General features: G+C 38.5%; 4 protein-coding genes across 6 annotated transcripts; 1 reads left to right on the plus strand and 3 right to left on the minus strand.

Annotated features, from left to right (window-relative positions):
* Positions 1-1,635: 1,635 nt before the first annotated feature.
* LOC141714786 (uncharacterized) lies at positions 1,636-2,148 on the minus strand. The gene has a single exon (XM_074518285.1). The coding sequence runs from the start codon at positions 2,146-2,148 to the stop codon at positions 1,636-1,638; it is 513 nt and encodes a 170-aa protein (XP_074374386.1).
* Positions 2,149-4,962: 2,814 nt separating this feature from the next.
* Positions 4,963-5,511, minus strand: LOC141714787 (uncharacterized). The gene has a single exon (XM_074518286.1). It carries the CDS (start codon positions 5,509-5,511, stop codon positions 4,963-4,965), a length of 549 nt encoding a protein of 182 aa, XP_074374387.1.
* Positions 5,512-7,501: 1,990 nt separating this feature from the next.
* On the plus strand, positions 7,502-12,200 carry LOC141713053 (polyadenylate-binding protein-interacting protein 12-like). Of its 3 annotated transcripts, none has more exons than XM_074516268.1 (10): positions 7,502-7,697; positions 7,859-8,286; positions 8,507-8,614; positions 8,691-8,735; positions 8,814-8,885; positions 8,973-9,085; positions 9,288-9,347; positions 9,443-9,490; positions 11,636-11,697; positions 11,780-12,200. In XM_074516268.1, exons 2-9 carry the CDS (start codon positions 8,035-8,037, stop codon positions 11,658-11,660), a joined length of 723 nt encoding a protein of 240 aa, XP_074372369.1. In that variant the 5' UTR covers positions 7,502-7,697; positions 7,859-8,034; the 3' UTR covers positions 11,661-11,697; positions 11,780-12,200. The 3 variants fall into 3 exon arrangements, with proteins under 3 accessions (XP_074372369.1, XP_074372370.1, XP_074372368.1); XM_074516267.1 differs by having other exon boundaries at positions 7,505-7,697; positions 8,504-8,614; XM_074516269.1 differs by lacking the exon at positions 8,691-8,735 and having other exon boundaries at positions 7,503-7,697; positions 8,504-8,614.
* Positions 12,201-13,292: 1,092 nt separating this feature from the next.
* LOC141713054 (protein CANDIDATE G-PROTEIN COUPLED RECEPTOR 7-like) lies at positions 13,293-14,979 on the minus strand. Its single transcript, XM_074516270.1, has one exon. The coding sequence runs from the start codon at positions 14,839-14,841 to the stop codon at positions 13,519-13,521; it is 1,323 nt and encodes a 440-aa protein (XP_074372371.1). The 5' UTR covers positions 14,842-14,979; the 3' UTR covers positions 13,293-13,518.
* Positions 14,980-15,381: the final 402 nt, after the last annotated feature.

Genomic DNA, 15,381 nt, shown 5'->3' on the forward strand with positions numbered 1-15,381 from the left:
AGGTATAATGCGTCCTATAGTCGCAGCAACGACTAACAAGGAGGTTACTCATGTTGAGATCCGCCCCTCCAAGCGTTGGACTGGAGGTTCAACAGTGCCCCTTCGAGCTTTTCGTGTTTTTAACTTGCCACAAGACTCCAGTGCCTATGAAAAAAGGACGATAAGTTAGCTTGTGGATTGTTGTTTAGGACGCACGGGGCGGGTACCATTCTTTCTTCCCTCTTTCTATTTATTACGTGTTTTTTTATTAATGTATCTGTTTGGTGTTAGTTTTTGTCCGATGTTACACATATCCTGGAGGATTATAAAGCTGATGAAGATTCGAGCCTACCTTCGAAGGTCGAGGAGGAATGTGAGACCCTGAAAAGAGAGAAGAAGAAGATGGTCGTTGAGCTGGGGGTTATGAAGGATCGAATCACGGAGCTGTCTAAAGCCAACTCTAGCTATCGATCAAAGGTATGAGTTAATTTCCTCTCTCTTCTCTCTTTTTTTATCGTGGTTTTGATATGCTTTGGTTTTAAAAATTTGCTTAGGTGAGTGAGCTTGAAGTTGCGAATGGAAATCTTGGGAAGGGGATGGAAGAGGTTGAAGTTCATGTGAAAGAGTTGGAGAAATCCCTGTCTGATGAACAAAAGGGAAAAAAGGATTTAGAGGACGAGTTGTCGATCTTGCGTGAAAAGTATCAAGCTTTAGAGAAGGAAAATTTTTCCTTAAGCTAGAAGTGGATAAGGGGGTAGAGGATATTGCTAAAGCTCTCGGGGATGGTTATGGACACTACTATACAAGGATGCAATCTGCGGGTATCGATGTGTCAGACCATAGCTTTGAAAACTACCTCCGGGACTATGCATCCTTTCACAAAGGGTCGGAGCAAGTGGTTGAAGAGCCCAACAACCTGTGAAGGCGAGGAATGCCTCGTGATTTTGTGTAACCTTGATTTATGGATTTTTAGGCACTTTGACTTGACTTGTTGGTTGGTTTATTTTGATAATACAATATATGAACTTGTTGGTTGGCTTATTTTTGATATTTTGAGGTGAGGAATACCTCGTTGGTTGGTTTAATTTGATAAGACTATATTTGAAATTGTGAAATATTATTAATCAGTCTTAGCAAGTTTTTCTCAGATTTCATTTTACTATCTATTTCCTTTTTGCTATTGTTCGTTTATATCATGAATTGTCTATGTGCCTTCTATGTTTAAAGCAGGAAATATCTTGTTCGCCCCTGATGGTTTCATGTCGTCCAGTCTATATGAATTATGTATCATAAGAATTGAAAACTTATTGCCCACTTGTGATTTATTAATACTGTAAACATTGTTTTTGCTAATACTATAATGCTTTGACTTATAATGCTAATATTATAAGTCATCGTTTTGACTGATAATGCCCTTCCCTGTTTTCCTGGCATGAGTTTATTATAGAATGTTCGCAACTTGAAGTAGTAGGGAATGAAATTTTTATTAATAATTTAATGGAATTTTAACGGGGATCTCATATCAACCCCTTTTTGTTAAAACAATTTCATAGGCGGAAAAAGAAGCGTTCATTCCTAACTTCTCGTAACAAATCACTGATAGAACTTCTTTAGATGGATGCCATTCCAGGTGTTTTTTACTATAGTCCCGTCGAGCTATGTCAGCCGATAAGTCTCCGGTGCCACGATGTCGGTCACCTGATAGGGACCATCCCACGGGGCCTTGAACTTCCCTATTATAGTAGGTTGTGATGCTGTCGACTCTCGAAGTACTAGATCTCCGACAAGAAACTTTTTCACCTTCACCTTTTTGTTGAAGTAAGCCGCCGTTTTTTCTTGGTGTTGAAGAACTTTCGCTGTTGTCTCATCTCTAACTTCTTCTAAAAGGATGTTATGAAGGTTGAGTCCTTCCTGCGAGCTATCAGAATCAAAGTGCTCGGCCCTTGGGGAGTTTAGGAAGACTTCGACGGGGGAAACAGCTTCGAGGCCAAATGTCATTCTGAATGGAGAGATCCCAGTCGCAATCTTTGCAGTTGTTCTGTAAGACCATAGTACATTGGGGAGTTCATCGACCCATGGTCTAGGTAGCTCATCGACCCTTTTCTTGAGTCCTTGTAAGATTGTACGGTTAGAAACTACCACTTGCCCATTAGCTTGTGGGTAGGCCATTGATGACTTGACATGCCTTATCTTGAGTTGTGTCAAAGTTGTTGTGAATTTTTACCCCACAAACGGAGTTCCATTATCGGTGACTATAATTCTTGGTACACCAAACCGAAAAATGATGTATTCCATCAGGAATTTTACCATCTCTTTCTCACATATTTTTGCGAGAGGTCGAGCTTCAATCCATTTTGTCGCGTAGTCAACAGCGACCACGATATATTGAGCTTGATTCTTGGATTTCTGGAATGGTCCTACAATGTCAATGCCCCACTAGAAAAATGGGCAAGGATTGAGGACATGAATCTTTTCTACTGAAGGTCGATGTGATACTGTTCCGTAGATTTGACATGACTTGTATTTTCGAACAAAGTCTTCACAATCGCGTCACATTGTTGGCCAAAAGAAACCTTGACGCACTAATTTGAAAGCTAAATTTTTTCTTCCCAAATGATCTCCATAAATATCGGTGTGAACCTCTATTATCGAGGCCTGAGCTTCCTCTGGCCCTAAACATCGAAGGAGTGATTCTACGATGCCCCGTCTATAGAGTTTGTCGTTCAAGACACAGTAGTTTTTTGCCTTCTTTGCGATGGCTCTGGCCAAACTCTTTTCCTCTGGTAACCTGTCCATCAAAATGTATTCTAATATTGGTTGACGCCAGTCAGACACCACAGCTATCTGGTTGATGCTTAGTATCCCGATAGATGGCGTAACCTTTTCTTCCACATAAATCGCTTCTGAAGTTATAACGGTCGAGGATGCTAGCTTGGACAAGGCATCGACCAACTGATTCTCCTCTCAACAGATATTTTTAATAGTCCATGAAGGAATTCTTTGTAGCAAAGTATTGGCAAGAACTAGATATGCTGACATTCGAGGGTCGTGCGCATTAAACTCACCATGTAGCTGTTTAACAATGAGTTGAGAGTCACCAAATGTTTCTATCACCTTCACCTCAAGCTTATTTGCCAAATGTAGTCCTGCGAGCAGGGCTTCATACTCAGCCACATTTTTTCGTTACAAAGAATAAATTTTTTAGTGCTTATTGTATTTTGAAACCTTCTGGACTAATTAAAATCACACATGCACCCCCTATTAACATTGTGGAAGATCCATCGAAGTGTAAAGTCCATGCCTTTTGAGTGAACAAATTGTTCTTATTTTATGGAGTGGCAAATTGGCATTCTACTATAAAGTCCGATAAAGCCTGGGCTTTCATCGCATTCCGAGGAAGATATTCAATGTGAAACTGACTAAGCTCGATGGTCCATGCAGCAAGTCGACCTGTCATGTCGGGCCTATGTAAGATGCATTTTAATGGTTGATCAGTCATGACTTTAATCTGTCGGCCCTGGAAGTAGTGGCGTAATTTCCTACTTGTTACAACGAGGGCGTACACAAGCTTTTCTACCGAAGGGTAGAGAGTCTCAGCGTCCTATAAGGCATGACTAATATAGTACACAGGGGCCTTGTGTCCCTCGAAGTCTTTGACCAGGACTGCAGCTACCGACATATCGGAGGCAGAAATGTAGACTTTTCATTCTTCTTGTGGTAGTGCCCTAGCAAGGACATGGGTTTTTGTCAAGAATGTTTTTAATGCTTCAAAACTATCTTTGCATGCAGTGTCCCACACTAATTTTTTATTCTTTGAAGTTTCTTTGATGACTTTGAAAAAAGGACTACAACTTTTGGAAGCTTGTGGTATAAACCTGCGAAGGGCCGCAATATACCCTGTCAGTCGTTGAACTTCTTTGACTGTCAAGGGGTCTTTCATTTCCGTTATGGCTTTTATTTGTGCGGAACCTGCCTCTATACCTCGCGAGACAAGAAACCCCAGGAATTTCCCTAACGTTAAACCAAAGGAGCATTTTGCAGGGTTCAACCTCATGTCGTTTAAGCGTATGTTTTCAAATGTCTCTCGCAGGTCGTCGGTATGATGGTCCGCAATTTTTGACTTTGATATCATGTCGTCAACGTACACCTCCATGTTCCTTCCGATTTGACCTTTAAAAATGTAATCCATCATTTGTTGAAATGTTGCCCCGCATTTATAAGACCAAATGGCATATTTCCGTAGGCAAACCCACCTCGATGTGTGATGAATGCTGTTTGTTCCCAATCTTGATCATCCAATTTGATTTTATTATAGCCTGAGAATGCGTCCATAAATGATAGCAACTCATGACCTGCTGTTGCATCAATGAGTTGATCAATATTTGGTAATGGATAATAATCTTTAGGACACGCTCTATTGAGGTATGAGTAATCGATGCACATTTTTCATTTGCCATTGCTTTTCTTTACTAGCACGACATTCGCAATCCATGTGGGGAATTTTACCGGTTCGATGAAACGAGCCTTTAGAAGTCGATCAAGTTCGTCATCGATAGCCCGACGCTTTTCATCAGATCAAGTTTATTTCTTTTGTTTGACTGGTTTTCTCAAAGGGTTGATATACAACGAATGACGGGCCACAGTGATTGGAATTCCCGGCATCTCAGAGGGTGACCAAGCAAAGATGTCAGCGTACTCGCGTATCAAACTTGTTAACTCTTTCTACACGTGGGGGCTCAAATCTTTCCCAATCTTAACTATTTTTTCGGGGGAACCTTCTACAACCTCAATTTCAATCATTTCACCGACCGGAGAGACTGTTGTATCCCTCTGGACATCGAGAGTACCAGAAGGTTCAAAATATTCAGACTTTCTTACTTTTCATGGAGGATTAGATCCAGTAACTAGGGGTCTCTCGATGACTTGGTTGACTGACTGATGCTCATATTCCTGTCTTTTAGGTACCACTGTGGTGAAATAACATTATCGTAATACAGCCTGATCACCACACATTTCTCCTACCCCAAATTTCGTCGAAAATTTCATCTTTAAGTGGGGTATCGACGTAATGGCTTGAAGCGCTGAAATTGTCGTCCTTCCCAGAATAGCGTTATAGCTCGAGGTCGCGCTGACAATGTGAAACTTAACGACTTTCCATATTTGACAAGGCAATGTACCGAAAAAGACTGGCAAATCGATTGTACCCACAACTTTAACTTCATTCCTTGTAAAATCATATAAGGGAGAATGGGTATTATCTAACTTCCTCTCCCCTGTGTCCATTCTTGCCAAAGCATGATGATACAGAATATCAACAGAGCTACCATTATCGACAAGGACTTTCTTTACTGTGTTTGTGCCGATTTTGGCTGTGATGACTAAGGCGTCTTGATGGCCTCGAATAATATCTGGAGAGTAATCATCATCAGAGAAAGAAATGACAAGAGACGGGGATGTCTTGTGTGTTTTAGGGCATTCTGGATTTACATTACACACCTCTCGGGCATATGACTTTCTAGAATTGTTTGACATACCTCCGGCAACATAGCCTCCAAAAATCACATCGACTATTCTGTCATTTTATCGTTGATGAGTTTGGCCTCGACCTTCAATATAATGAAGGAAGTGGCCTTTCTTAATCTTGGATTCGATTAAATTGCTTAGTTGATAGCATTACTCTGTGGTATGACCGGTGTCCTCATGATAATCACAATAGCAAGAGCTTGGAGGGCGACCAGTCTTCATCGGCCTTGGGGGTCGAAATTCGGGTTCTGTTTTTAGAATTGTTAAAATTATGGCTTTGTCTACAGTAAGTTTAGTAAATTCCTTCTCTTTTCTATCCTGGCCTTACCATCTTCGATCCGTCACAGGATGCCTTTGATGCTCTCGACTTCGAAGAGCGTATTTTTCCTCTCTCCGAGTGTTTCTTTTTTCTGGAGAACGTCGAGGTGATTTTGACCTGTAGCCTCGCGATTTCGGGGTTCAGGGGCTGTAAGTTTTTGATCAATCGTACCTTTGGTAGGAATGTCTCGGAGACCGTATACTCCATACTACCTCTTGTAATGTTATACGGTGTTCCACAATCTGGAAAGCTGCATGGAGATTTTGGGGATGTTTCTCAATGAGTTCTTCTAGCAGTATGCCATATCGATTTCCATCAATGCCTGCTGCTAAGTAATTGACTGCCAATGTTTCCTCTAAGTCTGTTATTTTAGATATGGCTTGACGAAAGTGGCCTAAATAGCTTCTCAGAGATTCGCTAGGCCGTTGTCGCATTGTGATCAAAGATGTGTGATTTTGCCACCTATGTAGTTGCTTGAGAATCTCGTCTGAAACTTAGTCTTCAACGTAGTCCAAGAGTTGATGGACCTAGGCGGTAGATTGTTATACCTACGTAAAGCAGTGCCCTGTAAGCATGTAGAAAAGAATTGACAGCGGGCCACTTCTGAATGCCTAAAAAATGCCATACGACCATCAAAGGTGTTGAGAAAACCTGATGGATCGGAAGATCCGTCAAACTGATCGAGAGCCGGAGTCTTTAAAGACCTGTCTATCTTTGCTTCCTCGATGCTTCGAGATAATGGGCTTTCCATTGGGGCTTCAAACCTCGATTGCGTGCGGACTAGATCTCGTAACTGCGCCATATCTTCTTGTATTTTTAATAATTTCTCCTGTGAGATCGAGTTTGTTAAAATCGACCTTTGTGAAACACCCCCTGATAACGTTGTTTTAGGTCGCCGAGGTTTTAAATATATAGATTCCGTAGAAACTTCATCCTCATCATAGCAGTAATCATCGTCTGCTGATAGTTCTACATTATCAAGCTCTTCATCACCACCTTCCTTGATCGATGCTTGCTCTAACTCCTGTTGCAATCGTTGAATCTCTCTTATTTTCTCCAACTTCGCCTCCAAGCGTTGAGTTTCAGCTTCTAGCATTTTCATTTCTTCATCTGAGCCCTCAACACCCTTTATCTCCTGTTCTAGCAAAAGTTTCTTCTGTTTCAACTTTTGCAAATGCAACCTAGCATCACTTAAAAGCACTTGCTTCCCTTTTTCTGTGAGGATACGAGTACGAGTATCCTTAAGTACTCTCCTCTTACGCTTAACTGGCTGTTTTTGCGCCTAAGATCCTTCCGGTGGGGATCATCCTCCATCGGAAACAACCGTCTTGGCTTGAAGGTCAAGGGTATTTTATCCTTCTCAAGTGGAACAGCATGTTCTGATTTCTAAACAGTTTGGATCTCAGTCGTTTTCCCACATTTTTCTGGGTCTGCTTCTTCAATAATCATGTTGGAATATCAAATTTAAGAACTATTTTTAGCGCCAAATGATAACCCTATTAATGCGCCATATATTTAGGAGCAACTACTCTCTTATTGATATTTTAATTTTTCAACATTTTACAAGTAAAACAATAGCCTTCTATTTATAAGGAGTCCTTAACGGGCTTCCTTTACAAGATGTGCTTCCCCTCTTACTTTAGGGGCCTTATTACACATTTTACAGCTTCTTTCCGATCTCCTATTCTTCTTGGCCCAACAACTCACAACATTACATTGTGTTGTCTTCTCGGTGACGGGACTTAAAAAACACAAGTTGTACTCTCTTTTTTCCGTGTTTCAGTTTTCAAGTATCCCCGCCTTCATCTTTATCCTTCTCAAATGGCGCAATGCATTTCATGATTTACACTATAAATATTTATATATTCACTACCAGGTAATATACTACTCATATTTGCTACTCACTTTTCTTCTTATTCCCTTTTTCTTTTTCTTTTTTAAATATGGCAAAATTATAGAATCTTTATCATTTATTAATCTTGTTTTCTATTCCCATTTTCTAATCTGTGTATATTTTTTATATATTGATCGGATTAGATAGAAAGAGGGGTGTGAAATTTAACAAGGGGGATCGAGTATGGCGGGTTGTTGAGAATGCCAACTCAGTGGCTCATAACTGGGTGGATCACTCAAAAACTATTAGTAATGGCTGGTCAAATGATCACACAAGTAGTTTTGTTAAGGAGCTGCCTAACGGCGTTGGTGGTGAAGAGATGAGCATAGTCAAGCAGAATGTAAATGGTGGGACCCACCAGATGATGATGATGATGATGATGATGATGAGAGACTTGGAGGAAATGTTGTCCAAATTGAATCCTATGGCTGAGGAGTTTGTTCCACCTTCCCTTGTTAATTATAAGCCCTTCCTGCACCAAATTGCTGCTCATTTTGGTTATGTTTCCGCTGATAATGGTTTCGTAATGCAACTCAATTCTCCGGTTGCCAATGGAATTTCCACCACAAGGGTATCTTTTATGAATGTTTATCAATTTTTGTTTAGTTTTTGCAATATGTTTGTATTATATTCCCGGGGGTGTCTTAAAGTTGGAATGTTCTTGTACTTCGTAATGTTCTAAATTTTCCTGCTTAGTTGATGATATGGTGAATATAGTATCAAAGGTTAGATTTGTTTTAATTTTATGAAAGTATGTACTTTTTTTTTGTTTGTGTATGTATACTCAGAAGAAAACTGGCTATGGACATGCTAAGAAAAGGGTTAATAGTATGACCAGTGTGGCTCAGAGAGAGGAGATTATCAGGAGGACAGTTTATGTTTGTGATATTGATCAGCAGGTAAGGAAATGGTGTGTTCTATCTTTTAATTTTCTGTTGTTCAACAACTATAGTTTATTTTGGCTGTTGGCTTCAGGTTACCGAGGAACAACTTGCAACCCTATTTATTGGTTGCGGGCAGGTCATTCCTTACTTATTGCAATTTCCTTGTGTTTTTCCTAGTAAAAGTGTCTTGCTGACTCATATAACTTTGATGAAGGTTGTCGACTGTCGTGTCTGTGGTGACCCTAATTCTGTTCTCCGCTTTGCCTTTATTGAGTTTATGGATAGGGTAAGCTGAGGAACTTTATTCTTGAAACACCTAATGTAGTTTGACCAGTTAGTTGGGGGTAATGTTGCATTGTTTTTTTGAGTGCAGAAGGTGCAAGGAATGCTTTGGGTCTTGCTGGAACTATGCTTGGTTTCTATCCAGTTAGGGTTTTGCCTTCAAAAACTGCAATTGCACCTGTTAATCCAACATTTTTACCACGTGTAAGTATCTTGGTTCACTATGCTAAAATTACTGCAATTGCATTTGTTAATCCAACATTTTTACCACGTGTGTAAGTATCTTGGTTCACTATGCTAAAATTCTGATGCTCTAAAAATTTTGGAAACTGATTTAGAAAATAAATATCGAACACATTTAAAGTAAGAACTTTAGTTATTTATTGTGTTTTTCTTTGTTCACCAGTCCGAAGATGAAAGGGAGATGTGTTCAAGAACAATCTATTGAACAAATATCGATAAGAAGGTAATTCTGGAAAATGTCAAACATGTATTTCCACTTTCGAGAATAGCCGTGGAAAGCAAAATAATAACAAGATCAATGATTGCTTTCCATTCCAGGTTACTCAAGCAGATATCAAACTCTTTTTTGAGCATTTCCGTGGAGAGGTTAGTAGCTGCTAACGTAGCAAAACTGAAAGTGCCTCTACTTCTTGATTTCTAGTCTTGAATTATGAAATGTCTCATCTACTTGAGGTTTATCGTTTGAGGCTTCTTGGAGACTATCATTATTCAACTCGTATTGCATTTGTAGAGTTTGTAATGGTAAGTTAAGAACTTTTACAGGGAGTATAGTTATGAGATTGCTGCCTATTTCTCTACTCTAATGCAATATATGAAACCCTTGACTGCTTGTGTTTGTTTAATTGCAAATCCTGGTTTTTTAACATGGTTTTATGGACATTTTTGACAGTGTAGCTTATATATACGGGATAATGTGATCTAGATAGTGTATAGGATTCGATTTTCCGAGTAAAGTTACATGATGCAAACCCATAGTTTTTTATTTTCTGTTTGACGAAACGTTTTTGGCATTGTACAAGAAAATGTGATCTAGATAGTGTATCTGATTCATTTTCTAAGTAGATTTACATGGTGCAAACCTTGTTTTTTATTTTGGAGACATGGTTTGGCATAAAAATGCACGACGCTGGTTGAACTGTTTTACTTAAATTCGGATATAAAAGGAAGAGTGTAGGTCGTCCAGGATTCAAAAGTAATATATTTTATTTAGTTTGTTTATGATTGTTGTACTCTTCGTAACCATAAATACTATATCTGCCAAGCCCCCTCTCATCTCTCCATTAGTATTTGGCACAAAAATAATTGAAAGAACGGTTTTTGCCTTTTCTGCATTCCCACTAGTTTGTTTGGTTTCTGTATTGCTGGAGTTGGAAAGGCTAATGACTTAATTAATTGTCTCAACCTGGCAGATCAGCTGAATTTAAAGAGGCAATTAAGAGAATTACTGCATTAAAAAATATCTTATTGTTATTGACTAGGTAATCATATTTTTCTGAATTTTTAGGAATGGTAAAACTATGAACATAAAATACTAATTCATATTTATCATGGTAAGAGATTCTGCAGTTAAATTCTAAACAAGCTTGAGTAATGCAACAAAGTCAGATAGCTAATTAAGTCATTTTGGCCATTCTGCGTGCCCAAAATGATTGTCGCCAATATGCACGTTGGATTAGTAGTGCTGCTTGAATGTGTGAATTATACTGATAATACAGTGATAGTATTACTCCCTCTTCTTTTAAATATATGATGCCTGACTTGTTGGCACACATCTTTAGGAGCTTTGACCACATTGTTATAATTATTATTTCAAAAATTATAATTCCAAGTATGTGGTTAAACTTCCTGACAATGTGTGCCAAAAAGTCAAACTTCAAATATTTAAATGCAGAGGGAGTAATAAGCTGTGGTCTATACGTGTACTGTTGTGGTAAAAGCCTAATGAGTTGCTTGAGTTTAATGATTCAAATTTAAACAGATTTCTCGGCTTAAGAGTATACATAATATGAATACATTTTTGACATGTACCAAAAATTTATTGCTTTAGTTACATAGACTGATAGGTCATTGAGGATGTTGAAACTTAACGTCTCTCACATGTCATGTACATATCTGAGAGAGCAGGATGTAAAGGAGCCATACATGTGTTTTGTCAATACTTTACGAAAATACTGTAATTCCTTTCTACTCCATCCGCAGTTAAAGGCATTAGAACTGTTTTAAAAATGCTGGTTCGGCTCTTTGCACAGACCAGTTGAATGTTTATTTTATGTCTTCTCATCATAATATAACATCAGGACAACATGGCAACATGTTATATTGTTAATTGCAAACTTTACATTTTTAGTAAAAATATTATAGCCGGAGTAATACATCAGGATTATTATTGTTTTCTTTATATAGAAGCAAATTTTCTTCCCTTCAATCGTATCCGTGTCGGGTCATTCAATTACAATGCCTATACCTATGTTGTTCAGTCATGATAATGAGAAATTCGCAACAAATGAAAAATCAATGAGTTTGTAACCTTTTTATGACTGTCTTTAATGAAGGTAATGCATACCATATTAGCCTGGAAGGAGTTGGTTATAATTTCTGCCATTTGCAATTTTTGAGTTTATGAGCTCTTTTCAGATTATTAATTTTTAATGTTACATGCACCTTTTATGTTCTAATTATTTCGAGCTGTTGTCATCCACAAGTTATATATTCTGATTTCTTCCCTTGTAGGCTGAGAGTGCCATTGCAGCACTAAACTGCAGTGGTGCAGTCATGGGATCACTGCCAATTAGGTCAGTCATTCTAAACATTTGTCAATTTGTTTTCTCTCTATTAATACGCCAATTGCGTTAATATGTGTATTTTTTCATGCAGGGTAAGCCCATCGAAGACTCCTGTCCGACCACGCGCTCCACGCACTACTATGCAGTGAGAATAACCCGCCTCTCCTCTACACTGATCCCAGCTGATATATATCTACCTATACATACTAGATACAGAGTTTATTATAAGGTATTTTGGTCCTCTATATCTCAGAGCCTGGTCTTCCCTCTAGGGGTTGTGTGATGGAATCTGAAGGCTTTAGGCGGTTTATTTTATGTTGCATGTTAAGTTGAATTCTGTAGACATTGTCTGTCTAGTTGACTTTCGAATATGAAACTTCTTGGAAGGCTTGTTTAATGGGATTCTTCTGTTACTGTTGCTCTTCAGTGGTTGAAGTATGTGGAAATGGTCTTCTTAACAGTTTTCTCAACTGCAAACCTGATCTTTAATATATAGTGTGAATGTTTGTCCAGTGCCGTGTGCAGATTTTGTTTTTGCAAGAGAAATTGTTATGAGCATGTCACTAATAAAGCAAGTGAACAGTTGGTCCTTGACGATACTAGTTATTTGTTTTGTATATTTTGGATGCCGGGTCAACGAAAACAAAAATAAATTCATAGTAATTAAAAATAAGAATCCCACTTTAGTCTAAAACATAAATAAAAATCCTTTGTTCTCTCCACTCCCTCGAGAAAAACAAAAATAAAGAATCAAGGACTCAGAACATCGAACCACCTTTCACTGATATACATACAGTGACATGATTTTATATGATGAAATCATGAAAATAAGGCTTAATTCCTAGTGTCTACATTGCTCGAACAAAAGAACAAACAAAACAACCATTTCTATCACCATATTTCAAAGGACTCGGAGGCTTCCAAGCTCAGGCCACTTTTATTAGTATGATTGAAAATAGCCAAAGCTAATTTAGCCCTGCAAAGGTATTCACAGATGCCTGCAAGCTTGGTTTCATCATTTTACCAAAAAATATGGTCGAGTTGACCGGGGTGTCCGACAAGTCAAGTCGTGACTAGTCAAGCGACTCAACAACAATGCCAAGATATAAACAGAAAACTGAAAAAAGAATGAACTACACATAGATTTGTTTTCAACTCTACCTACACATAGATTTGTTTTCAACTCTACCTACACGTATAGATTGCAACTTGCCCTGCATATCAAACACAGATTGCGCCGAACTTGCTTCCGAACCTAAGTTGAAGGAACAATATAGTATATGCAAGTAACATGAACACTAAGCCAAATCAAAAGAAAATACTAAAGAAGGATCCATACAATTTCATGAGGTCTCATGTTACTGTTAAGTATGCCAACCTTGAGCAACTCCTGGTGGGAAGAACGTCACAGAGTCATCTTGAGCCTTCCGAACATATCAGAGGCAAACATATTATTCAAAGTTTTGTTATTCAATATAATAATTTACTATCCTAGTATGATAAGATGTTCAAGACACTAAACTAGCAGTGATAGCAAAGAAATGGCACTCCTCATAAGAATAAAAGAAACTAACAAGAAGGTAGTACGGAGTAATACAAAGACATTCAGAACAATATCTTTATTGGCCAAATAGTGGACCATTTGTACACAACTCTTTTATCTTATAACCCATCACAATCGGCAACAGATAGACTAGAAAGCAAACTGCACAGTATAAGGGCATTAAGCAGTATTTAAGATGCACAAGAAGGTAAACTGATCTATGACATAACCAAACTTCAACTTAACAGACCTTGCTAATCTCATCTTTAAGCACAAAAAAATGACAATCACAATTCAAATTCTTCTTCCATTTTGAGTGCTTCAGAAGCAGCTTCCTCTTCTTCATCATCAATTGCAAAATATGGATTGTGAGCCTTAGGCCTGAAATTATATCCAGTGAATATGTAAAAAGCAAGTGTAGCCAGTTCAGCAGCCACCACAGAGGTCCACTCGTACCGATATGATGTAATAGTTTCTAGTGCATACACCACAACCCTCGTAAAGTAGATATAACATATAACCACCACATAATACTGCCTAAACAACGTCAACTTCATCAAGTTCACAGCAGCCTTTCCATCAGTCCTAGCAGCTTCACGAAGATTCTTAATTGACCACACAATCGGAAACAAAACCGCACAACAACACACTATATCAACAAGCAAAAACACCTTCTTCCACGTATCCGAATCTTCCCCGAACGGCCCGGTCTCATCAATCACAATCTGAGCCACATTAGCAATCACTTGCAAAGGTATGACAATGATCAAAACCTTCTTCTCCTTACCTTGCAAATACGGTTTAATAAATGACCAACCCGTCCCAATCAACACAATCAAAGTAAACAACATAATCCCCTTGAAAAAACTAAAAATATAAAACAAAACATCCCAACCATGAGCAGTACCAGTTCTCTTAATATACGACTTATCCTCCGTCTCGCACAACAAATTCAAGGCTTTCAAGACAAGCACAGCTAACATAAAGAAATGTATCCTAAAAACCGACAAAATCTTGGAATATATAGTAAAAATCCAAAAACCAGCAAGCGAAATGTAGAGCAAAAAGAAGACAAAATAAATGGAAGGCAAGGACGTTTTACCAGCGGACAAATAAACCTTGTGCCCCGTCCGAGGGTCCACATTAAACATAGCAGACCTGACATTCATGGAAACCTTGAGATTAGGAACACAATTAGCGAAAACAAGCGTATATTGATTGGCATCATTAGCTTGGAAAGACACATCGACCCGATCACCAACAAGATTATCGAATACAAAAACGGGCTTAATAAGATTGGAATTGAGAGAACAAGGAATGTCACGTTGAATCAATTGATCAATAACATGTAGCCAAGACTCTCGGGTGGTTAAAAAGAAGCCGACTTGAGAGAGTTCGGGTTTAGGGATTTGGGGATTGGAGAGTTTGATATGAGAAACGTTGAGATCCAGACGACCCGAGTGGGTAAACCCGAACTCATCGAAGGGGATAGTCAGCCGATTGTCGGATCGGATCTCACTGACCCGAATTTCACCCAAGGTCAATGGAATTGTTGATGCGATGAACAACAACAAGAGGATTAAGAGCTGGGGGAATTGAAAATGCCTCATTTTCGATTTTCGAGGATGAAATTGGGGGGTATTGTTAGGGTTTTAATGCTGAGGAAATATCAAGAGAGGGAGACTTTTTCTTCTCCTGTTTATTTATTGTTGTTTTTTGTGCCCACCGACGCTGCAGGAATGAACAAGATTTACTGACCAACACTTGGTTATTTAATTTAATAAAATAAAATGAAAAAAACTGGATTATTTAACGCTTAACCGACCTGTAGTTCTTCCAAATTCGAGTTCTCGGACTAGAGCCGAGTCTAGTCGAGTTTTGTCAGAATTTAGCGGTGCTTGCTTCTTTTTCAAAATAATTTGAATCAAGTTTAATAATCGTATATTCAAGATCGGCTCGTGAACCGAGTTTAATAATCGAACACAAATTGATGTTTAAGATCGGTGTGCTAATAAACGAGCCGAATTTGAACCGAACACTAGTTTAGTCACGAATAATGGAGCTGAGTTGAACTCAAGACAAATTCAAACAAAATTTAGTTATCCACTAATAGTTCACATATATTTTTTACTTACCAACCTTAAATTATA

This window comes from Apium graveolens, chromosome 3 (genome assembly GCF_009905375.1).
Source record: "Apium graveolens cultivar Ventura chromosome 3, ASM990537v1, whole genome shotgun sequence".
Lineage (NCBI taxonomy): Eukaryota > Viridiplantae > Streptophyta > Magnoliopsida > Apiales > Apiaceae > Apium > Apium graveolens.